This window comes from Leptopilina boulardi, unplaced genomic scaffold, assembly GCF_019393585.1.
Source record: "Leptopilina boulardi isolate dan_hultmark-lab unplaced genomic scaffold, ZJU_Lbou_2.1 LbouV2_384, whole genome shotgun sequence".
NCBI lineage: Eukaryota > Metazoa > Arthropoda > Insecta > Hymenoptera > Figitidae > Leptopilina > Leptopilina boulardi.
The window spans coordinates 2,575,163-2,602,816 of NW_026137956.1; the positions used below are offsets into that span (position 1 = coordinate 2,575,163).

At 23.8% G+C, this 27,654-nt stretch overlaps 2 protein-coding genes across 2 annotated transcripts; one reads left to right on the forward strand and one right to left on the reverse strand.

The window, feature by feature from the left end:
- Positions 1-5,163: 5,163 nt before the first annotated feature.
- Positions 5,164-18,163, reverse strand: LOC127288383 (arginine-glutamic acid dipeptide repeats protein-like). The gene is made up of 9 exons (XM_051315792.1): positions 17,902-18,163; positions 15,195-16,504; positions 11,316-11,418; positions 8,444-8,619; positions 7,987-8,294; positions 7,544-7,868; positions 7,107-7,191; positions 5,438-5,567; positions 5,164-5,357 (listed from the first exon to the last, which is right to left on the reverse strand). The coding sequence occupies exons 1-9, from the start codon at positions 18,123-18,125 to the stop codon at positions 5,331-5,333; spliced, it is 2,688 nt and encodes an 895-aa protein (XP_051171749.1). The 5' UTR covers positions 18,126-18,163; the 3' UTR covers positions 5,164-5,330.
- Positions 18,164-19,669: 1,506 nt separating this feature from the next.
- Positions 19,670-22,960, forward strand: LOC127288390 (dynein regulatory complex protein 10). The gene is made up of 8 exons (XM_051315803.1): positions 19,670-19,858; positions 20,095-20,200; positions 20,330-20,400; positions 20,608-20,818; positions 20,914-21,049; positions 21,267-21,416; positions 21,601-21,730; positions 22,376-22,960. Exons 1-8 carry the CDS (start codon positions 19,775-19,777, stop codon positions 22,580-22,582), a joined length of 1,095 nt encoding a protein of 364 aa, XP_051171760.1. The 5' UTR covers positions 19,670-19,774; the 3' UTR covers positions 22,583-22,960.
- Positions 22,961-27,654: the final 4,694 nt, after the last annotated feature.

Genomic DNA, 27,654 nt, shown 5'->3' on the forward strand with positions numbered 1-27,654 from the left:
ATAGCCCAGATATTTTTCTCCACGTGTAATGAGCAAAAATGACATTTATTTTTAGGTTATGTTTGCGTTTTTTTGAATACACTAAAAAATCTTTATGAGAATTATCCATGTATAATTATTATTATGTATTAATTATTTTTGCCTGATTAAATGTTAATTTTTAATTATGTATTAAATGATAAAATGAAAATAAGTTTCTGTAGAATATTTTGGATAGAAGACATAAAAAATCAGTGGTTGATTCTCTTTATACAATTTCAATCCAAAAATCACAAACATAACCTAAATAATAATAATAATAATAATAATAGAACGGTATATTTTTTGATGAAATAAATAAATTACGTGGCACGAGTGTAATGATCGAATAAAAAAATGGATATACATATATGTATATATTGGGTGACGCCCAGAAGAAAGTTCTTCTCCACGATATATACAGATCGCGGGGAGAATTGTCCATGAAATATTAAATCAGCTTGTTCGATAATCGTCCAATAGCGTAACCCTCTCACGAAGTACAAGTTACGTAAGTTATTCTCGCAAAAAACAGTGTTTCCCACCATATAGAATTATAGTTATAGTACGTCAATATACAGATCAGAGTACCACATATTTACAATGTCTTATATATATATATGTGTATGTGTAACCACTATTCTCTTTGCTATTAATTGTGCGATACTCTATTGTATTCACTGGACAGGTATCAATTATTATATAAGTTTATTATGATTATGCGCTTGAATTTCAAATTCTTTAGTTATATATATTTTAATTAAAAAAGAATAAATACTGGAAACACACTTTATATTGGACTTTTTATCAGACTTTTTAAAAATTAACAAACACTTTCAAATTATCCCGAATTATAATACCTCCCATGTGCGAAATTCAAAGACTTTCAATACGGCCCAACATTGGCCCAGTAATGTCTGTCGAAGTACGGCAAATGTTACTGGACCAGTACTGGCGATCAATTCGTCTCATTATTGGGCCAATATTGGCACCGAATCTCGGTGAATCCAATTTGCCATTATTGAGCCGATCTCCGTCACATTACTGGGCCAATATTGGCACTAATACTTGGTAATTTTGATTTGCCATAATTGGGCCGAACTCTGTTCCATTATTGGGCCAATATTGGCACTGATTCTCGGTAACTCCAATTTGCCATTATTGGGCCGATCTCCGTCACATTACTGGGCCAATATTGGCACCAATACTTGGTAATTCTAATTTTCCATAATTGAGACGAACTCTGTCCCACTACTGGGTCATTATTTGCCCATTGACGGCTGAAATGTTGAAATTATTTTGAAAAGTCATTTTTTCCAAAGTTGGAACGAATCTTTGCCCAGTAATGGCGCATTAATGGCTGAAATGTTCCTCAAATGCAGCTTATCAAAATATTTTTGTGTTGAGATGGTATAAATAATATAAATAATTATTATTTAACAGCAAATTTTTGCGGAAAGTAATTTATATTAACCACTTCGGTGGCAAGGCGTTCCAAATGGCGTTCCACGTTGCCTGGCAAGAAGTGGCAAAAATCGTGAAATGGCGTTCCTGTTTTAGGACAATTTTTAAAAACAATACTCAGCTTTTATTTATCACAGAAGAATATTTCTATGGTTTTGACATCTGGGAACACGAAAATGATGATGAAAATATGTCGTTTTTTTAAATTAAAAATTTTTTTTTTATGTTGAAAATGACCAATTTTGATATTTTTCCCAGAAAGGCGTTCCACTTTCAAACACAAATATGTAAAAAAATTGTTGTCAGATTGTCTTCAAACTTGTTACTCGGGGGTCCCCCTTAAATCACAATGGCACGGGGAACAATGAGCAAAGGCTATATATATATTATATATAATTCGCAAAAAAATAGTAATCGCAACATTATTATTTCACAGAGTTAACTTGAAAGTAAAAAATTAATACTAAAAGTATAACAAATGGATTCAAATTTTTCTATCAATAAGATATTTTTGGTTATCAATTTAATACGTAAAAATTAATTGTGTTTTAATGGTTTAAAAAATAATTTTGCAACTATTTTTTTTTTATTTAATAATTATATATATTTATATTTCATTATTTCTGCTCTGCTATAAAATAAGCCAGAAGCACACCATTGTTGTAACATTTTCCTACGAGAGCATAAGAAATACATAACATAAAACAATGAAAAACAGGTTAATATATAAATGCTATTAAAATGCATTTCTACGTTATGTCCTTGTAACGATGAACTGAATATTGCAATATTCAAGTGACACTAAAAAGTAGAAGCGACTGAAGGTGAGGCGTTCGTTCATATATACATTTATGTATATATATTCAAGTAAGTCAATGACCCACTCTCGAATATTATACTAGAAATCATCACTTTCGTTTTACACTTCGTATATTAAAAATCTTCACAATAATAATAAAATGTAAACGAAGTTAAAAATGACACCACTGGAAAATATATATATATATATAAATTAAAGTTTTATTTATAAATGCGCGCGTATAAATTTTCTGATGATAAAGAGCGATAAAGAAATTTGGAAATTTCTCAAATTTATTCGAAAAAAAGGGCTTTTTATTAAAATAGAAAATAAATATTATAACTGTATATTAAAGTATCGATTTAAGCAGAATTAATATATTCTATTTTAAATTTTTTCTAAATTATATTTAATTATTTAATTTCATTTTCTAATAGGCGATTTAAATATAGAACTGCATTCTATTTAAATTTATTTATAAAATAAAATTTTAATTTAAAGAATTTTTTAAGATGTAATTATTATTTAGAAGAATTTTAGTTTTTTGAATTAACTTTTAACGGAATTTCTTTTTTTAACGAATTTTTATGTAACAAAATTTTTAGACACCAAATTTTTATTTGGCAGAATTTTTATTTCACAGAATTTCACTTTACCCAAATTTTTATTTAGAAGAATTCTAATTTAACCGAATTTTACTTTTTATATTTAGCACAAGTACTTCAAATTTTTAAATACTATAATTTCCAATTCACCGAATCTTAATGTATACAAATTTTTATTTCTACGAATTGTTATTTGATGTAATTCTTAAAACGCCGAATTTTCATTTATCCGAATTTGCAAATGGTCAAAAAAAGTAATATCGAAAAAAGATTTCGGCGCAGTTTTTAAAACTGACAATTAAAAAATTTCAAGAAAATCGTGATTGGTAAATTTTAAAAACAGCGACGAAATCTTTTTGTAGATTATAGTTGTTTGACCATTTGCAAATTCGGCGTTTTATGAATTTTATCAAATAAAAATTCGTAGAAATAAAAATTTGAACACATTAAGATTCGGTGAATTGGAAATTCTAGTATTTAAAAATTCGAAGCACTTAAAATTCTATTAAATGAGAATTCTGCTAAATTAAAATTCGATTAAATTAGAATTCTTTTAAATAAAAAAAATTGTGTAAAGAGAAATTCGGTAAAATAAAAATTCTACCAAATAAAAATTTATGCTATCTAAAAATTCTGTAAATTAAAAATTCATATTAAAATGAATTTTGTCAAATGCTAGTTCGAAAAATGAAAATTTATCAAAAAAAATAATTATATGTAATAGAATTCTAAGACAAAAAAATTAAATATATGTAAAATAAAAATCAGTTTTTATTGAATATTTTGCATAATATGCACTGAACATGGTTTAAACATAAATGATTTAAATTAAGAGTTATTTGTGTATTTTCTAAATTTTTAATTTCTCTAAAAAAAAATTGTAACTACGAACAGAATAAGGTCGTAATACTTTTCAGTTTTTACATAAAATTTGCCATTTAAAATTTATCACAACTTTGACATCCCCTTAAGAATCTAATGAATTTAGAAATGTATCACGGAAAACTACTACAGCGCCAAAAAAGCGGTTAGAATCGGAAACACATAGCAAATTAATTTACCAACAGTACACAGAAAATTAAAAGGCATTAAAATAAACTGCAACGCTTATTATTTTAATCCAATTTTTGTTTATTTTAATACCAAAATGGATTAAAATAAGCAAAATTGGATTAAAATAATAAGCGTTGCAGCTTATTTTAATGCCTTTTAATTTTCTGTGTAGCACTAATAGCAAACAAATCTACTATTTCATCTGTCGGTAAAGTAAAAATTAACAATTTGAAAAAATTTGGGTTATTTTTTTCTTAAATTATTGTCCTATCGACACAAAAAGTATAGATTTAAAAGGTTTATAAATCAGGTGATGTAAAAAAAAATCACACGATATTAAGACAACTTTGAATCAGTAGTTTAATTTTTCAATTAAATTTCTAAAATTATTAATTTTTGGAAAGATAAAAATTTGTTATTTTATTTTCTAAAATTTTCTTTATGCCAAATTTTCATTTCTTCCAATTATGTTATTTAACCAAATATTCTATTTAACCGAATTTTTATATTGTAGAATTGTTACTTAAACGAATTTTTATTCACACGGATTTTTATCAGACAGAATAGTTATTTGAAAGTATTTTTAATTTACAAAAAGAATACTTTTCTAACCGAATTTTCATTTTTTTCGAATTTACATTTTTACAGAATTCTTAAAACGCCAAATTTTTATTTCACAGAACTTTCATTTGTCCGAACAACAATATCTGGCAAAAAAATTTGGGCGCTAATTTTAGTTATCAACGAAATTATGATTGGTTAATTTTAAAATTAGCGCCTAAACAATTGTTTTGCCGGATATTTATTCGGACAAATAAAAGTTCTGCAAAATAAAAATTTGACGTTTTAAGAATTCTGTAAAAATGTAAATTCGAACAAATGAAAAGTTTAGGTAAGTAACAATTCTGTAATATTGAAATTCGGTTAAATGGGATTTCTGTTAAATAATAAGCTTTCTAATTTAAAAAAAGTAATTATATCAATAATTTGTTGGGATTATTGAACAAAACTACAATAATGTTATCTCAGCTTCATAGATAACAAATATCTGAAACAAAATGCAAATTAAACAGAATACAAAATTAATAGTATAGTACACGTTGAAGAAACGTCAAAAAAATGATTTGTAAATATTTTTCATAATTATTATATGGATTTAAAAATGACAGTGTCATTTAAAATACCCGATATTGAAAAAAAGGTGAAAAGAAACGAAAAAAAAAGTACAAGTTGAATATATTCAACGATTTATCTCTCCTTAGGTCAACAATGTGAATATATTACACTATATTCACTGTACATATACAAAATAACGATTGTTTTTTTTTTCTTTCACATAAATAGAAAATTATGTGATTATGAGTTCTGATTATGCTCTCGTCACGTATTTTTCAATAATATGGTCTTCTAGGATTGTTCTGTAAACAAAGAAACGAATTTTTCTTTTTTTTTTCGTTCATTCCAATAAAATTAATATAAAATTCATTTTTTGACTTACAAGTGGATTGGGCCTAAATCTATACGCCAACATCATTCGTTTTCGATAAGCATCAAATTCATCATCATCTCTAGATAATCCATCAGGTCTATCTGTTCCCAATCCGGCACTATTTAATCTATTTGTCGCTCTGTGAAAATTTTATTTTTATTTTTCTTCAATTGCGTTTAAATATTAATAATTATTTTTTCTATAATTTTCAATTCTTTTAAGGGGTGCATGAATATTCATTTTAAAAAAACAAAGTTCTTATTTAACCATATTTTTGGGAAAATTTTTATTTAATAGCATTTCTATTTAGCTGAATACACTTTATAAAATTCTGCTAAATAAAAATTCGATTATTTTTAATTCAATGCCACAAAAATTCCAAATGGTTTAATATTGGGAATATTCATGCATTAAAATGTAAGGAAAAATTTTAAAAATTTTATTTTCCCCAAATATCTATTTTTCGATGATAATTTAAAACTTTAACAGGCCTCGGATCGACTTAAAGACACACAAAAAAGTCGTTTTAGTCGATTTATATTCGAAAAAGTAGATTTTTTTTTATTTTAACAAAATTTAATTGGTTAATAAATATTTTATTAGATATTAAATTCATTTTATTAATTCTGCAATGAGAATAATTCTATAAGAATATTATCAAGAAAATTTATTTCGAATATTTCAGAATCGAACTAATTTTCAAAATTTTATTTAATTAGGATAAATTTATAAAAAAAATTCTTAATGTTGCATTTTTATAATTTTTTCAAGTCAGATTTAAGCAATTTATTTGAATTAAAAATTTTTGTCATAGTTTATTAGTTTTAATAGCCAAAAAAATTTTAGGCAATACCTACTTAATCAAATTTTACAAATTTTTAAATAAAATTTTTTTTTTTAATAATAATAATTTTGGAAGGGTTAAACTTGAAAATTTTTAAAATAATTGAATTAATAAAATTTTTGTTAAATTTCAGACAATAATTAAATTTTACAGTATCAACTAAAAATAATTTATCAAATAATTTTAGATAACATTTTTTAGAAGTAATTAAATTTTCAAAGATTTATAATTTAGATTTTAGAAATTAATTGAACTTCAAGTGATTTTTAATGAAATTTTTTTTTTATGATTTCACTAAAAAATGTATTAGAAATTGCAGACAAAAATACAATAATTTGAAAACTTTTTAAGTGAAAAATGGTTTCAGGTAGTTAAATTTTCAAAGAATATTATAAATATCATTAAAAATAATTGAAATTTTTGCAAATAATTAAATTTCAAGTGATTTTGAATTAAAATTTTTTGGTAATTTTATTTGCTAATTTTTTTTTTTTTTAATTATAAACAATTATTAAATTTCATAAAAATTTTAATTGAAAAATAATTTAAGATAATTGAATTTTTGAACAATTTCATTAAAATTATTAAAAATAATTAATTTAATGGAGAATTTTAGTTGAAAATTTGTTAAATAATTGAAATAAAGAAGATCTGCATTGTATACTAAAAAAATGTATTTTGTTTAAATATTTTGTAAAAAAAAAAAATGTAAAAAAAAGTCGGAAAAGTCGCATTTTATTAAAATAAGTCGAAAAAGTCGTATTTTTGAAAAAAAAAAATCGGAAAAAGTCGTATAATCCGAGGCCTGAACTTTAACAGACAAAAATCTCTTACTTATTTACAGGATCAACACGACCACTGCCTTCACTTCCCAATCCTTGACCTTCACTCCACCCAAGTTTTTGTAACATTTGAAAACCTAAAAATGAAAAAAATATATGTAAATTTGCAAAAAAAAAAAAAAAAGATCTTCACATTCATCTCTTGTTATATTTTCAATTATTTCTAAAAAAATTAAAAAAATACAAAGATTTAAAGAAAAAAGAAAATATTGAATATAAATAAAATATATCCGTATATATAAGAATATTGTCTGTAAATTTTGTTATTTATCACTTTTGATTTATTTATATAACATATATAACATATATTTCACGATAAATTGTATTAGCATAAATTTATTTAAAACCTCTCAAATAAATCAAAGATGATAATCTTATTTAATATCAAGAGTACACTTTTATCTCTGAATTATATTATAATAATATTACCTATATTATCTTCTTTTAACTTGTACTCTTTATAATCACTGAGATCGGGCTCTTTTCCCTGTTTAACCGCATTATATTGTTCCATAAATTTTCTTAATTCCTCAGGTGGTAAAAAATCACCAATATGATGTTTTCCCTCTGACTGAGCTGTTAATTCCTCAGCCCACATTTGTGTGGCTTCCATTTCCGCTGAACGGATTTTATGCTCCCACGTTCCACCCTCTGTTTCTTCATCGCTGTCATATTCATATTTATGTTTTCCTTGAGCTTCCAATCGTTTTACTTCCTCACGTTTCTTTAATAGATTTTGATACAAAAGATTAATCTGCAATAAAACAAAAAATTAATATATATATAATTCTAAATTATCATTTTTTTTAATAGTGATTTTTGTTAAAAAAATTTAACTATGAAAGCTAAGGAAAAAAATTCTTTTTAATCACCTTAAAATGATCTTCAGCTTTTTTCCATTGTTCCTCGCTGAGATCTAATGAACCAAAAGTTTGTCTCGCATATTGAACCAAAGATGGATCACTTCTCGATACTTTTGATAACATTGGATTTTTTCCTTTGGCTTGCATTAAATTTACAGACGGCATTAGTCCAGAATTTTGACCAATTTGACCCGTTACTGAAACACCAGGCTGTGCAACTTGTCCTGACATTGTTAATGGAATTTTATTCTCAGCATCACCCCATCGACTGCGTCTTTTTCTTTTGCGTTCTTCTTTACTTTCCTCTTTGTAACGATCTGTAAAAAAAATAATAATAAAATCAAACAATAATTAATGCAAAGAATAATAATGAAATTAATAAAAAAAAAACTAGTAAAATAAATCAAACTTACCCCCCTCGAAAATAAATGTATAATTTATTTTTTAAAATAAAAATAATAATTACCTTGAAGTGAAGAATTTTTATTATGAGATTTTTCAGCATCATCATTATCACTGAGAGCTTCCTCTGGACAATAAAGATCACCACCGCCGCAATATTTGGACTCTTTTTCAGCTCGATATTTTGCCACTAATCCTCTGTACTGCAGATACGCTGCACTTTGCTTTTGGTGCAGAAACCTTGATTAAAACAATACTTAAAACGCTGCCAAGTATAAGATTTAATCCTAATTATTATATAATTGAACATTTTTTCTCACTTTCAAAAAAATTTACGCGACCGAGATTTAATTAATTCAAAGAAATTTAAAAATTCAAATAAATTTCAAAAGAAAAATCAAATTTACGCGTACAAAATTAAAATCAATTTTTCGACAAATGGACTAAACCAAAAATTATGAAATACAAAAAAAAAGAAAAGAAATTTTATAAAGTTCGTAAAAAATTTATTCCATAAAATCAAAAATTTTTTCCATACTTCCAAAATTTCAGTTAATAAATTAAATTTAAAAAAAAGATTCACAAGTAGAATTTATAAACAAAGATTTTTTAATAATTCAGAGAAAAATAATAATTATATTAATCGTTCTTTATTTACTAAATTCAAAAAAAGTTGAATTTTTGTTAATTTTTAAAAAATGTTAAATTTAGAAAAAAAAAATTATATACGTATTAATTATTATTAGTCAATTAATAAAAAGAAAATTAAAATAATTAATAAAAAATTATAGAAAACTTTTGTTAAAAAATTTAATTAAAAAATTTTTTAATGTTAATTTTGAAAGAAATATTATTATTATTATTTTTATTAATTAGTAAAAGAATTCAATCGAATCAAATATACATTTACTCTCACATACATTCGCTAAATTTGTTAAATCAAATACAATGAATGAATAAATAAAAAATTGTCAATGCTACATTAAAATGGAGAACAGTTTGTTAAAATAAATAGCAGGAAGTAATTAATAAACACACTATAAATAATGAAAAAAAAAATTTTTTTTTTAATTTTATAAATTTACCAAACTTGTAAAACTCTCGAATGAATTTTAAAATTATCAATTAATTTTTCTTCATAAGTTAAAAAAACACTAAACGATAATAAATATTAAATTAGAGTCGTCATTTTTAAATTACTTTTAAATTTAAATTATCTACGAATAACTTAATTAAACAACAAATTATCTAACTGCAATTAAATGTCAGTTTTTTTTTTTTAAAATAAGTTAGTCTTTTAAAATTATTAATTTGAAAATTATCTATTAATAAAATTTATTAATAAAATATTAATAAAATCATCAACTAAAACCACTTTCTAAAGTTGGGATTATAAATTATATAGATACTATTATTTATAACAATTTTTACAATAAAATTATTGTTATAATAAAAACCAAAAATATAAAAAATTATAAAACCTATTCTATTTCTATTAATACCTTTGTAATTAAAAACAAAAATTTACTTTGTAAACAATTAAATAATTGACAACCGCAAATTACAAAATGCATTGTAAAACAAAAACAAACATTACAGAATTTTGAAATTCGGTGAAAAGTAATAAAAACTAAAAAGTGTAAATTATTGTAAATTTGTCTTCCGATAGTTGTCATTAAATTATTTACTTGTAAGTAAATTTTTTTGAGACGTATGATTATGTTCTAAAAATTATTAGTTAGAATTGTCAGTTTATGGAATTTCATTTGTCATAATTATTTTTAAGTCGAATTTTTATTTGTTCGAATTAGTATTTTACAGAATTTGCATCAAAACGATTTTCTATATTACAGAATTTTTATATAACCGAAAATTTATTTTACAGAATTTTTATTTGTCAGAATTTTTATTTACTCGAATTTTTATTTAACAGAATAGGCATTTTACAGAATTTTTATTGAGTAGAATTTCATTGCATGGAATTTTCTTTCAGATGAATTTTCATTTGTTCGAATTATTATTTGATATAATTTCCATGTAACCGATTTTTCATACTACAGAATTTTTAGTTAACCGAAAAATCATTTAACAGAATTTCTAATTGATAGATTTTTCATTTGTCCGAAATTGCAAATGGCCAAACAAACAATCGACAGAAAGATTTCGGCGCAATTTTTAAAATCAACCAATGAAAAATTATCCATAAAATTGTGATTGGTTGATTTTAAAAATCGCGCCGAAATCTTTCTGTCGATTGTTTGTTTGGCCATTTGCAATTTTGGACAAATGAAAAATCTATCAATTAGAAATTCTATTCAATGATTTTTCTATTAGGTAAAAATTCTGTAGTATGAAAAATCGGTTATATGGAAATTATATCAAAAAATAATTCGAACAAATGAAAATTCATCTGAAAGAATAAAATAAAAATTCTATGCAATGAAATTCTACCCAATAAAAATTCTTTAAAATGCCTATTATGTTAAATGAAAATTCGAGAAAATAAAAATTCTGACAAATAAAAATTCTGTGAAATGAATTTTCGGTTATATAAAAATTCTGTAATATAGAAAATCGTTTTGATGAAAATTCTGTAAAATACTAATTCGAACAAATAAAAATTCGACTTAAAAATAATTATGACAAATGAAATTCCATAAAATGAAAATTCTAACTAATGATTTTTAAAACATAATCATGCGTCCTATTTTTTTAACTATAACTTAATTTAAGGATAAAATGCAAAAAAGCAAAACCAAAAAAATAGTTTCCAAAAATGGAATATTTATGAATGCGAAAAAAAACTCTTAAGCAAAAAAAAAAAGTGTTTTGACATTGTGCAAAAATTGTCAAGTGCACACACGTCATTAAAATAAAGGTGTTAAAAATTGCTGAAATTGAATGTATAAAAATCGACCACAAGGGACGATAATTACCATAATTTAGGATCTTGAGCATTCTTCTCTCGAACTTCTTGTTCAATTTCATCACCGCAATCAGCCACTATTTTTGCAAGTTGCTCTGCTTCTACGGGACAAACTTCGAATTTTTCGTAATATTAATATTTCTCTAATTTCATTCAATATTTACAAACAATTATTTCCCTTGAATTAACGTGTGAGTTTTGTTTATAAATAAATAAATTTAAAAATAAATAAAAACAAATTGAAAACAATTTACAATTTTTATATTAATATCCAAAAATGAAATTTTTTTTATAATTTGTTCTAATAAAGATAATTGAGAGAATAATACGATCCCCGATGTAGCACTTTTCATTGAGTTAAATAATTTGTGATCAACTTTTACTTAAATATTTTTTTTTTTTTGCTATATGTTGTGAAAAAATCGAAATTTGACTAAAAATTGCGAAAACAAATATATTGAGATTGATTTAAAAAAAAAAACCACAAGTGTACATAATGAGTAAAATGCCAAAGACTCAAATTTTGTTAACACGAAACTTATAATAATTTTCGTTAAGATAAATCTTCAAAAATCAACATTTTTTAATCTGTTTCGCTTCAGAAATGTTCCAAGAATTAGAAAAAAATTAATTAAAAAAAATATTCAATTTTAATAATGGGTAGATAATATTTATGGGTAACAAAAATTTATTTTTAAACAAACGATTTTTAAAAATCGCGCCGAAATCTTTCTTTCGATTGTTTGTTCGGTCATTTGCAATTACGGACAAATGAAAATTCTATCAATTAGAAATTCTGTTAAATTATTTTACGGTTAAGTAAAAGTTATGTAGTATGAAAAATCACCTCCCTGAATTCGGCGTCGACGTTGAGCGTTGAAAATTATTTTTTATGGGACCAAAAATATAAAATCATTTTTAAAAACGTTTTGGGTCCACATAATACTTTGAAAAGTATTTGGACCAAAAATATTTTTTAAAAAAATAATTTGACATTTTTAGTCATGTAAAAACAATTTTCGGCGCTAAGCGTCGACGACAATTTCATGGAGATGAAAAATTGGTTATATGGAAATTATATAAAATAATAATAATTCGAACAAATGAAAAATCATCTAAAAGAAAATTCTATCCTATAAAAATTCTTTAAAACGCCTATTATTTTAAATTAAAATTCGAGCAAATAAAAATTCTGTGAAGTGAATTTTCGGTTATACAGGCCTCGAATCGACTTTAAGGCTAAAAAACTTGTTTTAGTCGATTTATATTCAAAAAAAAAATCGAAAAAGTCAATTTTTTTTATTTTAACAAAATTTAATTGGTTATTAAATATTTTATAATTTTTTCAAGTCTGATTTAAGCAATTTATTCGAATTAAAAATTTTGTCATAGTTTTTAGTTTTAATAATCAAAAAAATTTCAGGCAATACTTAATCAAGTTTTACAGATTTTTAAATAAAATTTTTTTTTAAATAATAATTTTGGAAGACTTAAAGTTGAAGTTTTTAGAAATAATTGAATTTCAAAAGATTTTGTTAATTTTTTAGATAATAATTAAATTTTACAGAACTAAAACTAATAATTTATCAAATAATTTTAGATAAACATTTTTTAACAGTAATTGAATTTTCAAAGATTTACAATTTTGATTTTTGAAATTAATTGAACTTCAAGTGATTTTAACTTAAAATTATTGATGATTTCTGTTAATAAAAAATTTATTAGAAATTGCAGACAAAAATACAATAATTTAAAAAATTTTTAAGTAAAAAAAGGTTTCAGACAGTTGAATTTTCGAATATTATAAAAATCATTAAAAATAATTGAATTTCATGAGAGTTATAATTGAAATTATTAATTTTCAAAAAATTTTAGATGGAAAATTTTAGAAGCTTTTAAATTGAATTTTTCGAAAATAGTTAAATTTCAAAAAATTGTGTTAAATTTCAAACAATAATTATAATAAGAGAAATTTTTAGTGATTTCTGTTGATGAAAAATTAATTAGAAATCACATACAACAATTGAATTTCAAAAGTTTTTAATTGAAAAATGCTTTCAGATAATTGAATTTTCCAAGAATATTATAAAAAAGTCATTAAAAATAATTGAAATTTTTGCAAATAATTAAATTTCAAGTTATTTTGAATTAAAATTTTTTAGTAATTTTATTTGCTAATTTTTTTTTTAATTATAAACAATTAGGGTCAGTTGGGGTAAATGGGGACAAAAACGCTATTTTTCACAAATTACGTAAGTTTCTTCCTTTAAAAGGTTATTTACGTTCCCAGGATTAATTTTATGTAGCAGAAAAAAATTTAGATAAGCGTTAAACGCAAGAAACTGACTGTCCCCATTTACCCCAAAATTTAGAAAATTTCATAAAAATTTGGGGTAAATGGGGACAGCATAGTTTCTAAGAAAGTTTTAAGAAAAAAGTTTCCTTAAGTGTATTACTATATTAAGGGATGGAAAAACTTGAAAAAAAATTTGTAGTAGTTATATAATAATTGAACTAATTGAAATTTATTTATTATTTTTTTTTTATTTCAGTATTTTGTCTCGCATTTGAAAAAAAACAGACTTAAAAATCATACCAAATTTTTTTCTTTTTCCTTATGACTCCCATAACAGAAATTCACTTGAATTTTTGATTTTTGTTAATTTGGTTAATAATGACAAGCTGTCCCCATTTACCCCAATTGACCCTATTAAATTTTATAAAAATTTTAACTTAAAAATAGTTTAAGATAATTGAATTTGAGAAGAATTTCATTAATATTATTAAAAATAATTAATTTAATGAAGAATTTTAGTGAAAAATTTGTTAAATAATTGAAATAAAGATCTGCATTGTACACTAAAAAAAAGTATTTTGTTTAAATTTTTTTTTTTTTAAATGTAACAAAATGTCAAAAAAGTCGTATAATCCGAGGCCTGATTATATCAAAAATTCTTTAAGGAGGTTATAGGGATTGACTGAACTAATCAAAACAGAAACCATTATTTTATGATTTGACTTTCTCGGTACTGTGAAACGTCTGGCAACACCACATTACGTCAGTCAAGTTGCAAATGGTTGCTATATGACTTGTTTACTTTAATAAAATAATTATCCCTCTATTTAATTAACTTTAATTTAATTTAAAAAAATATGTAATCAATTTTATTTATTAATTTTTATTTTCTTTTTAAATATAACGTATTTTAAACGTGCTATCAGAATCAACATTTTAAAATTTAGCGCGCAAAATTAACGTATAATATGCATGATCAAGTGTGCAACGTTGCCACACGTTCCGACAGCTGTTCAATTTAACGTATAAAACGTGAAATATTGTTAAAAATTAATTTATTGCAGCTCCCACAAGAACCTAATAACACTTTTTTAAACAGATATTTAATCACTAAATATCTGTTTTGTATTAAAAAAAGTTTCATCAATTTTCTAATGTTAATTATTTTGTGGTGAGTAAATATGTATGAAAAAGTACTTAATTTCCATAAGACACAATGTTAATTGTTAAAAAACAAAAACGTTTATAACTTTTTTCACAAGAACCTAGAGGTCTGAAAAATTTAGCTACATAATTTTCAAACATTTATCTAATAGTAGACCAAGTTTCATTAAATTACTAATGTTAATTCTATTTCCCCTATAACCTCCTTAATATAGAAAATCGGTTTGATGAAAATTCTGCAAAATACAAAATTCAAACAAATAAAAATTCATCTCAAAAATAATTAAACGACAAATAAAATTCCATAAAATGAAAATTCTAACGATTTTTAGAACATATTTATCCGTCTCGATTTTTATAGGATAATATTATGCGTCTTACTTGTGAAATAGAAAAAAAGAAAAAGAGGCATTTTATATATAATAATACCTAATTCCGTTGGTTGTCCAGATAAGGAAGGCCTCACAGGTGGTGGTATTTGAACATTAGGCGGTGGTCCAACAGCAATATTAACCTGATTCGCCAATGGATAGGAAGTTTGTAATAAATGCGAAGGTGGCGGTGCATTTTGAATAATAGCAGGCGGCGGTACATTTGGCGGTGGTATATTTAAATTTGGAGGTGGAATTGAATTAATAGTCGATGGAACAGTATGAACAACAGATGGTGGTGGTGCTGACATTATCATAACATTTGGTGGTGGAATATTGGTGACATTGGCAACAGTGACAACAATTGTTTGCGTTTGATTTATTGGCAGCATATTGGGTGGCATTTGTGACATTGATGGTAATAAATTTGGTGGTGGACGAACATTTGGCGGTGGAATGTTTGGCGGTTGATGAAGATTATTTGGTGGTGGAATATGAGAAGGTGGAGGCGGTGGTGGTGGTGGTGGGGAAATAATATGTTGATTTGTATTTGATGAAGGCATCCCTTGAATATTAGGCACAGGAATATTTGATTGCATTTGAATTCTTTGCGGTGTTTGTGGTGGTGGTATATTTGTATTGGGTGGTGGTGGTAAATTTTGCATTTGATGTTGTGTGCGAATAATATGACTTGGCGGTGGAAGAGACATTCGGGAATCGCTGGGATGATTTTCAATATTTGAAAAATTATTTTGATTTGGTTTTTGTTGCATTGGCATTCGTTGTTGAATATTTGGAGGTGGAATATTTTGTGGTGGTATATTTCTTAAATTTGGTGGTGGTATATTTGTCATTTGCATTATTGGTTGGGACATGAGTGGAGGAATGTTGGAAGTTGAATTTGTATTTTGTGATTGAAATTGATTGTAATGTGAACGGGGACTAGTTTGATGATGATAATTGTGTCTTGTATCGGAATTTGGTGATGTTCTGTGTCTTGTTGGTGAGGGACTTAAGGAAGAACTTTGTCGTCGATCGGTATTTCTTCCACTCCATCGTGAATCATTTCTTCGACGATCCCTACGATTTTCCCAATCGCGACTTTTTTCATTACTCCATCGACGTTCTCTGTCACGTGAATTATTGTCATAAGACTTTTCATCCTTTTCATCTTTATTACGCTCGTCCTTTTTCTCAGGTTCAGTCTTTATTATTATTTGTGGTGATGTTGTTGTTGTTGATGTTGTTGTCTCTTGTTTAATTGGCCCTTTATTGTTGACAATTTTCTTAAATTGATCCAAAAAGCTGCCATCGTTGGCAAATAAATTAACTGTCGTCGCAGTCATTGTTGGCTTCTCATCCTCCTTCCTATAAATAAACAGGTGCATCTCTTTTTTTTTTTTTTTTTTTTTTGACCTCTTTTCGATATTTTTGTAATTAGCATATTGTCTGCGGTGACATTTCAATTTATATATAAAAAAAAGACAATAATTTTCGATTCTTTGTTTTGTGTCACGCTCTAGTGGATTAATAATTAACACACTTTGGGGACAAAAAAAAAAAAAGTTTGCAATATTGAATATAATGAAAGAGTTCTTTTTTTTCAAAGTATGTCACATTAACGACACAACAATAAAAAGTTTATTATTATGACACTGAAGTTACCAACGTTGAATCGACGAAAAGAATTTTTTTTTTCCTAAGATTGAAGATTTCCCCGCCTTAATTGAGGATTTTAGTATTTAAAGATGTATTCGGGACCAAAATAAAGAAGTTTCAATTAAAAAAAATTGGTTCTTGGCCTTTAAACTAATCTGAAAACGAAAAATTCGTTCGTCGATTCGTCGAATCAACGTTGGTAACTTCAGCGTCATTTATTATTTTACATATTTATAGTAAATTTAAAACATGAAATTCAGTAAAAATTTCTTTCTCTTTTGATAAAAATTTAATATTTCTTTTTTAAAAAAATAATTTCAATTCTATTTTGTGAAATTAATTTCCAATATTCAAAATTACTAAAATTTAACTAAAAATAATTTTTATTTTATTTATAATAAACAATTGACAAGTGAATTAATTTTTAGAATCTTATTTTTTTTTCTATTAATTTTCTTCAAAAACTGAAAAAAATCATTTAAAATAAAAAAAACTTGTAATAAAATAAATAAAAATATTACATTAAATAAACAAATTAAAGTACAATTTTCCCGCGTAAAACTTGAGTTTAATTTTAATAATAAAATCTCATGAATAAAATATTCGTTTACAAAAAATATAATTTCTAACCTAGAACTTGAACTCGTAAAATTCAATTATCTTCAATATTGCATGATCATTAAATAGTCAATTTATTTATTAATAATATCCAACTTCCGTGTTGTGAATAATAATAAAAAAAAAAATAAAATTCAGAATCAACAAATTATAAAATACATAATATCTACGATTCAAAACACATTAAAATATACAAAATTAAAAAAATATCGAAAAAATAATTTACAATAAAATTTCATTTATTATAAAATATAATTCATTAGATTTTTTTTTTAAATATTACATTTATTCGGAATACAATGAATTTGGTCGAAATTGGCTTTTGAGTGAATGACATCAATAAAATATGAATTGTAGAAAGAAAATAAACATTTTACAAATAAATAAAAAAAAAAGAATAAATATTGTAATTTTAATTGATTTTTTTTTTTTAATGAATGAGTGAAAAAGAAAAGTTTATGTAAATTTTTTAAGAAAAATAAACTCACTTATTTGAGGTGTTAGTTTTGCTCGTAGTAGCGAGCGAAGCAGACGATGTTGACTTTTTGGCATTTTCTATCGCTTGCCTTGCCTTTTGTTCTTCGAGTTTTGCTTGAATCTCAAGTTTCTTTTGCTGAATAATTTGTTCTTGTTTCGACATTTGCGCGAATCTTTCATTTCTCGATGTTTTTGACACAAATGGATCAGAGCCCTTAACACCACGATACGCCATGTTTACTGTTCACCAAGCGAAACTAAACTGTTATTGAGAACCACTGATGGCAAAGTTAACGTTTAGTACCCGAGTTTCACGCTAGAGGGGCAAACGCACAATTGGCGCTAAATTTGAATGTTTTATTGATAATTAAATCAAGAAAAAAGTTATTTTTAATATTCATAAATTTTATAATATAATGCTAATAATTTTTAAAGCTTATTTAACAGTCTCTCAATATTGTGAAATATTATGAGAATCAGTAAAATTGTTGTTTTACTAATAATAAAAAAAAAAAAAAACACTGACTTTGATCTGAAGTTGTAAATTAAAATTTTTGTTTTTTTTTTAATCTTGAAATCCTTTTTTTTATTTTTATTTGAATAAATAAAAAATAAATTTTAACGTAACAATGTTAATAAATTTTATTAAATTGAATCTAATTCCAAAATATTTTTTCGAAAGTGTTACAGAAAGTAAGAATTTATCATTTTCTTTAACCTCTATATAATAATTCCATTTTTTCTTAACCAAAAATAATTTCAATTAATTTAATAATATCTATTATCTATTCTATGTATCTATATAATTTAATAAATAATTGATTTAATTTCTATAATTCAATAAAAATTCGTTAAAAAAATATTTTTAAAAATAATTAATTAATTGTTAAAATAACTATTTTATTTCTTTCTTTTAGCTAAAAAAAAATCAATACGAAATGATTTTATTTTTACGTAACCAAAAATAATTTCAATAAAAAATTTGTTTTTATATACAATTTAATAAATAATTTATTTAATTTCTGATTTAGAAAAAAATTCGTTGAAATAATTATTATTTTCATCAATTTACAGGAAGTGCATTTTTATCAATTATTGAAGAAATTAAAAAAAAACTCGGAGTTGGTACTCGTAAGAAATATTTTTCTATAGAAAATAAATTATATATTTTTTTATAAAAAAAAATGTTTAAATAAAAAATATATTTTAAAAAAATATATTTTGTCAAAAAAAAATAAAAATAATATAAAATTTTTCCTAACTTTCATTGAAAATAGAAGAAATAATCGAAGAAGTAATTCCTATAGAAAATTCCGAATCGCACTTGGAAGATGAATTAAATTCAGACCTTTTAGAAAATCAAAGGAAAAGTCATCAATCACGAGATTATCCCTATCGCTTTGAAAGAAAATAATTATGATGAAAATAACTTTTTTTCGCCATTAATAAATTATTTAAATAATTTATCGCGCCTAATAAAAAAAAATTAAAAATATAATTATTTCTTTTTAATCAAAATTTTTTAAATAAATTAATTATTAATTTAAATTTTTTAATTTAATTTTTAATTAAATAATATTTTTCAATTTCTTTGGTCTATTTTATAAAATTTATTGGAATAATTATAATTTAAGTACCCTAATAATAATTTTTAATGTAGTGTATTACGCTTTAAAATACATTAAACTTTAACGATATTGTAACACTGAATAGTTAGTTGTTAAATCGATAATTCAGAATGGAGGAAACTCATATAAAATATGTCTTTGTGAATATTAAGATACTCATATGTAAAAAAATTTAATTTTAAATACAATTTTATTGCAAAAAGTTTTGCAATCTTTTAAACTATTTATAATTTTAAAAAAATTTAAGTTACACACAATGTTTGAAGAACAAAATCATGAAGAAGCAGTTTTGAGATTAATGAGAATTTTAAAGGACTTTTCATTCAAGATTGAAATAGCGGTAAATTATTCGATAAACAAAATCTCAATTTATTAATTTTTTTTCTTTTTTTCCATTTTTAACTTTTATTCTTTTAATTTATTTATATATTATTATCTATTATTGTTTATTAATTTTTATTATTATTTTTGTCATAATTGATTTAATTCCAAAATTTTACTATATTTGTTATATTTTTATTGTTTCAAAATAATATATATATATTTTATCAACGAAATAAGAATTTTTTTTTCTAGATATGTCTTTCAGAAATTTTCAAAGAGGAAAAATTAATGAAAATTCTGAAACCAAGTGAACAGCAATTATTTGAAAATATTTACGATTCCTACAATTTTTTACAGAGTAAGCTTTTTTTTTTTTGCTTATAAATTATTTATTAGTTTACAATTTAGAAAAAAATATTTATAAGATAAATTTTATTTTTGCTTGCGATAAAATAATTATTTCTTTGAGATATGATTTTTTTAACAGAAAATGAAAAACCTGAAATTTTTCAAGAAGAATCCATCATTGTTGATTCAAAACTAACATTGTTACTGGAGGTAATTTTTCCCATCCACCTAAATATATTTTAATATCAAATTAAAATTTAATTATTTATTTAAAAATTATTGAAATTAAATTATAATTTACAAATTATTCAAAATTAAATTATAAAAAATTATATATTATTATTATTATTATTATTATTTTATAAAAATTAATTAATTATAAAATAATGAAAAAAATATTCTTCTTTCAAAAATGAGATTTTATATAATTATCCCGAGGTGAGAAAATTAACGAAGAAATTTCTAGAAAATGCGTCAACACAAATGAAGCATTTAATTAAATGCGTGAATATATTTAATGACGTTGTTGAAAAACAAATAAGAACTACTCCAAGTGAAGAAAGAAAATATAAATTAAAACTTAAAAATGCTTCAGCAACTCTTGAAAAATGTAAAACTGAACTTGAACGTGAGTACTTTAAATTTATTGTTTATTTACAAATATAATTTATTTAAGAAAAAAAAAGAAAAAAATTTTTTTTTTCATAATCTTAATTTTTTTAGCTTTAAAAACAATCTTAAATGAACAAAGAAAAAAACATACGCAATTTGTAAAAGGAATTTTGGAGGAAATCACTAAATGTGAAACAATTATTAAAGAAACACAAACGGAACACCATAAAAATATCACAAAAATTGTGTAAGAAAAAGTGTTTTAAATAAAAAAAAAATTTGAAAATTATGTTTTTAAAAAAAATTAATAAAAAACTTAATTTAATTAAAGAATTAAATTAAATTGAATTTACAATAAAATTTAAAAAATAATAATTTAATAACATTAATAATATTAAATAATACTAATTTTTAATAATTAAATTAATTATTAATTTAAAAATATTGGAATAATTTTCTTTTAGAAGTGATTCAGAATCAGAAATGGTTAGCACGTATCTAGAAATGCGAGAAAAGCAGGAAGCCATAGAAAATCAAATTGTGATTCACGAAGAAGAGTACAAGAAATTATTAGATGAGTGCACAAGTCGTGAGAAAATTGTCCATGAAGCACAGTTAGTTAAGAAAAAAGAAATGTTAATTAAAAAAAAAATTTTATTCTTAAAAAATCAAAAATTAAAAAAATATAAATTTTAAAATTAATATCAAATTATTAAAATATTAATAAAGGCGTCAATAATAATAATAATGTGTAATTTAAGATTTTTATTAATCACTTTTTTTTCCCCTATATTACAGTTTAAAATCTGAAAAACAATTAATTTCGTCCCTCATAAATTACGATACCAACATTACTGCTCTTCATTTGTCAAAAAAAGAATTATCATCCGATTTAAATAATCTAATAATGGAGTTTAAAAATCTTCAGGTAATATTTTATTATACATTAAAAAGTAAATATTTATAAAAATTGCTTTCAATTATTATTTAATATTTTTTTTTAGTTCTTTTTTTTAATTTTTATAAAATTTAACCCTTAACTGGCACCATGGGTCCAGTAGACCCGAGCATTTTTTTCGAGCACGAATTAATTGAATTTGTAGCTTTTGAATATTTTTTATATTTTAATATATTAGTTTCACATATTCTTAGTAATTTTCTAAGTTTTTTGATAAAACTAATTCGATAAAAAAGAATAAATTAGCTTTAAAGATTAATAATTATAATTTTTAATTTTAACCTAAAAAGTCACATTTTATTTTGCAAAATAAATACTTTTTTTGCAAGATTAAAGAATTAAATTAGATTAAATTTTTGTGCACAAAAATATTCAATACCGGCTGTACAATACACGTTTGAATACATCGGGTCCAGCAGACCTATTGTGCCATTTACATTCGAAAGCGAAATTGTGCCAGTTAAGGGTTAAAAAGTGTAAAAAAAAAAGTTTTTTTAATTAATGATATTTGTTATAGGTATTTTTATTTATTTAGTAAATAAATAAATATTTAAAAAAAATCGTATATGAAATAAATTAATAAGTATAATTAATATTTGTAATGTAAATCAATAGGATGCTTATAATACCCAAGCAACGTCTTATGCAATATTAAAACAAGAAAAAGAGGAAGCCTTAATGAAAGCATTTGCTGAGAAAATGGAAAATTTCTCCATAAACAGAGCAGCGAAAATTATACAAAGAACTTGGAGGGAGTATCGTGTTAGAATGTCATCAAAAAGGAAGAAAAAATCAAAAAAGAATAAAACTCCACGACGATAATAATTTATCACTATAAAAACTTAAAAAAAAAAAATTAATTACTTTACCGTTAACCGGGGCTTTTATACTCAAAAACGGTACTTTTTTACTCAGTAAGTTTTACTCCTGTAAGTTAGATACAAAAAAAAAAGTTTTTACCCAGATTTATAGAAAATTGAACTGGCGAGTATAATAGCCCCGCGGTTGGGGCTAGTATACACAGGAAAGTTTGTTTATTTATAAAATATCCTCAATATTTTTTTATACAGCTTTAGCTATATGAAATATTTTCTGCAGATACTCTAGATTAGGATAAAAAATAAAAATTTTTTAAAAAATTTTATAACATTCAACAAATTTGAAAGTTAAACATTTAAATTTTATTAAAATTTATTTTTATTAAAACAGGTAAAATTTTTTTTAAATTAACATTTTTTAGGTTTAGTAAACAACTCAGTATAATTTCTAACAAGCTTTTTAAATTATTTTTAGGAGAAAACGTTAGAAAATTAACTTGAAAAACATATGAAATATTAATGAAAGTTACTTTTTAGAGGTTATGTTGTACATTATAATTTACATATTTCTGGTTTCTTTACACAAAAGGATATCAAAAATGTATGCAAAAGATGCACTATACGCTAATTTACTTTCTAGAAAAAAATTTCGAAAAATAATGAATTTTAAAAAGTGAGTATAATTACCCAGAGAATCCTGGTTTTTTAGTTTTTTACACTTTTCTCTTAACATACGCAAACTATCATCACAATTAAATTAAATTAAACTATCAAATAATATTTACACCGAGCCTCAAGTTTAAACATTTCAATATAAATATTTAATTAATTAAAAACTAGCGCTGAGTATAATAGCCCTTGGATGAGTAGAATAGCCCCGGTTGATGGTATTTTACTTAATTTCAGAATTAAAATTATATCAATACATTTTTCCATTTCTAACACAATTTTTTGAATGTAATATAAAAAATTATTTATTCAAAGAAAGAAAAAAAATAATTATTTTTCAAAATAAAAATAGTAGGTATGTGTTTTTAAAATGTATAGAAGTGAAGTGAGCTTTTATAAACAGATTAACTATCCTACTAGCATCCTTCCTTTTTCCGTTAGAAAATTGCTTTTAGATGTAAGAGATGCAATCAATGAGTTTATTTACTACTCTTTTAAAAATATATTTCCTTTGCAAAAAAAAACTTCATATATATTTTTTCTTAAAGTAATAAAATAAAGCCTGTTTTTTCTCTCAAAAAAAAAAAAAAATTCTACTTGAAATGTAATAATATATCAAATAAAGACGCAATAATAAATTTTGAACATTTAAAAATTACAGACAAATTTTACAAAATTCAAATTAAGAAATTAAATTACATAAATATCAAGAAAATAATGTTTCATTGAATTGTGTAATTGTATCCATATTTAATTAAAAAAGAAAATAATTTTCTCATAATTCCTAACGTTTAAATATAGTTCAATATAAAATATACAACTTCCTGAAATTCTTCTTCGTATATTTGAAATTCCTATAGTTATGTTAGAAATTCAAATTAAAATTCCTTACAATATTTATGAAACCTCAATGACAATATGTCACCATTTTATTAAAGTATATTAAAAATAAAAATTTTACAAAATAATAAAATAAATAAAAATAGTATTTTGTTTAAAACAACCAAATAAATGTATTACTATACAGTTATAATCAAACTAAATATTTATTTGAACTAAATAAAGTTGTCTAATTTTTACATATTTAATCTAATTTTTATTTATTTGCACGGAATTTTGAGTTTTTCAAAAAATTAATTTCTGTACAAATAAGTATACAAGTCGAGCATAATTTGGGTAGAATATTTGTTTTTGAAAATTTTCACATTACTGGTCTAATTTTTTGGATATAAATAAGAATTGATGTTCCGGATCTTAAAAAGGCACACACGCTCAAAAATTTGCATTACAAGTTTTGGCCTCTGGTGTTAAAATTTTGAAATTTTCAATATTAAATTCCAAACGATAAGCGAATCATTAAAATTTGATACTGAACAATTTCAAAATTTTAACTCCAGAGACCAAAACTTGTGAAGCAAATTCGAGCGTGTGCTCTTTTTAGATCCGGAGCCTCAATTATTAGTTTAAATATAAATTAGGCAAAGTGAAAATTAGATCATATGATAATTTGAAGAAAATCCATACGCATCAAGTATGTAAAAAGAATTATTTATATTATTTGTTTATAGAATTCATAAAATTATTATTTTTTTATTGTTAAAGTAATTAAAATTTTAAAATAATAGATAGAATATATTTTCTAAAATTCTTCTATCAAATAACATAATTTTACTATATATTGTTGAAAATAATTTGTAAAAGTGTGGAGTAAATAAAATAAGTTTTTACTTACCCAATGAAAAAATTGTGATGAACTTTCAAATTTTCTTGACACTTTCTTCATTTTCACTTATTAAATATGTATTTCACTTTCGTAACACTAAAAGCAAAACTAAATCAATAGCGCCGAAAGTTTTGCGTTGGTCCTGAGTTTAATTTAAAAGATATACAAATTTATTTAAAAGATTTTAATTTTCTTTTTATGTCAAAATACATGAAGCAAATTGCCAAAAGCAATTCAGCTAAAAAAACATTTTCTCAGATCGGGATAAAACTTGCACATAGTTTCAAGGTGAGCCTATGCCCCGTTTAGAAAATATATGGGGTCAAAGTTAACCATTTCCAATAAAAAAATATATATATCTAGTAATTTTACATTTATACTCGAATAATAATGTTCAAGAAAATAAGAGGAAATGGTTCCTTTAAGATTTTTGGCTGCTGATTACAAATCTCAAATAAAATTTTCAAAATTCAATATGGCGGATCCAATATGGCGGACGAGTATTGTAAAAATTTATCGGATTCGATTGAAACTCGTTACTCGAGGGTTTTTAAGGTTTCAAGTGAATTCGACCAACTTTTCATATTTATTCCGCCATATTGGATCCGCCATTTTGAAAATCTGATTTTAGATTCGTAATTAGCAGCCAAAAATTTGAAAGGAACTATTTCATCTGGTTTTTTTGAATATCATTATTCCAGTATAAATGTGAAATTACTATATTTTTTTTTTATATCCAGACAACATAACAAATTCCAAGAACCTTAATACGGAGAAAAATGGGATTGTTGTGCAAACAATTTTTGAATTGTTGTCTGTAGATTTGTTGATATTACAATTCGAAATGTTAATATTACAATTCGGATTGTTGTCAATAAAAATGTATGTTGTTTTAATAACAACACGAATTTTTTGTTGTCAGATTTGTTCAGTTTGCAATGCCGTACAGTTACAGAAGCAAACTCTGTGTCGATTGCTGATGGAACAATCCGGATTTGTTCAGCTGACAAGTTTATTGTTCCATGTCACGTGGTCATCTTGAATTCTTGCAAACTGGCGTGCAGATTGTCGCGTCGTTTGCTTCTGTCACATATGCCACTTTTGCTTTTATTATTAGTTTTTTTTTAAAAATGACAAAGTGCTGTTAAATAATGAATCCGGTTAAAGTGAGAAATCTATTGCAATTGTAGTGAATGGATGAAGAGACAATTTTATCGTTTATCGGTAAGTTATAATCGTTTACCATTGAAGATAACCAAACCTTAACAAATACAAAATGTATATTAAATATTATTTAATAACAAATTTTAACTCAAAATAATTTTTTGGTTTCAGATCAAAGAATTTGATTCAGAAGCTGCATGTTCCACAGATTTTTATGCAAATTAAACTGGTGATATGACCTACGGAAATCTGCTATCGATTATTATTTTAGAAGGCGAAGAAACTGAACAAATCAAAGCTTTGTTAATACAATAAATTGTATTGCCGATTTAACAATTTAGTTTTGTTATTTTAACTGTTCCATAACAATTTTCTTTGTTCATCATACAATTCTGTTTGTTCACCGAACAATCCAAATAGTTTTAATAACAATTCCATTTTAACAATTTTTTTTTGTCCTAAAAACAAATAGAACTGCTGGTTCTATATTGACAATCCGGAATTGTTGTGTGGACTTAATTTTTATAGTAACCACAACAATTCTTTTTTCTCCGCGTTCCTGGAATATTTTTTGGAAGGTTCCGCATATTTCAAAGAATATTCCAGGAAGATTCGTGCAATCTGTTGTGCCTGTCTGGCATTGGACATGATTAACTTTGACTTCCTATATTTCCTAAACATGGTATATTCTCACCTTAAAACTTTTCACGGATTTTTGGGTCATCATATTTAACTATTTGACATAAATAAAGTTTCAAAATTCGAGGTTCGAAAAAGGGTCAAAAAATCGTCGGGTTAGTGGAAACATATCCATTTCAGAAAATCGTTTCAAAACATACCAACTTGTGAAACCCGTATAAAACATACTATATCGAATGACATTTATAAAACGTACCATTTCAAAATAGTTATTTATGTGGCAAGGGCGCAATTCCTCTACAATGAAATATTTTACAAATAAATAAATTTAACATAATTCTGAACTTACCAATTGAAAACTTTTGAAATTCCGCACCCAAGAAGCCTGAAATAAAGTATTTTTGATTAATGAATTTTTAATAAACAATTAATAATTTTTTTGACTTAATTTTTTTTCAATTTGGTAAAAATAAACGTTTTTAAGTTCCATTTTTAATTTTTGGATGAATTATTATTATTTTAATCTTCAATTTGATTAAAACATTACATCTTATTTTAACATTTTTGGTCCCTACTCTTAAAATTAAAACAATGATCAAACTTCAAAATCATAAAAAAGAAAATAGTCGTAATTAACAAATTATTTTTTTTTACTATTCAGATTTAAAATGATATTCTTTTTACCAACAATATCAAATTCTAAAATCATGAAAATTAAAAATTTTAATGTAAAATTTAAATTGTAATTTTGTACTATATTTTGGTTGCGACCCAAATGATAGAAATTGTTTAATGGTTTTTTAGGGTCCTTTAAGAATAATGAAACTAGATGTTGTTTTGTTAACACGTTTCGATTCTTGGTTTGGGTCCTCTTCAGTAAT

Excerpts from the sequence above, each read along its gene's own strand:
- LOC127288383 (XM_051315792.1), bottom strand. The coding sequence starts at position 18,125 with ATGGCGTATCGTGGTGTTAAGGGCTCTGATCCATTTGTGTCAAAAACA. Across the intron at positions 8,620-11,315 it reads GCTCAAGATCCTAAATTATG|GTTTCTGCACCAAAAGCAAA; the intron begins GTAATTATCGTC and ends GTTTTAATCAAG. Across the intron at positions 7,869-7,986 it reads AAGCTGAAGATCATTTTAAG|ATTAATCTTTTGTATCAAAA; the intron begins GTGATTAAAAAG and ends GTTTTATTGCAG.
- LOC127288390 (XM_051315803.1), top strand. The coding sequence starts at position 19,775 with ATGTTTGAAGAACAAAATCATGAAGAAGCAGTTTTGAGATTAATGAGA. Across the intron at positions 19,859-20,094 it reads CATTCAAGATTGAAATAGCG|ATATGTCTTTCAGAAATTTT; the intron begins GTAAATTATTCG and ends TTTTTTTTCTAG. Across the intron at positions 21,731-22,375 it reads TGGAGTTTAAAAATCTTCAG|GATGCTTATAATACCCAAGC; the intron begins GTAATATTTTAT and ends GTAAATCAATAG.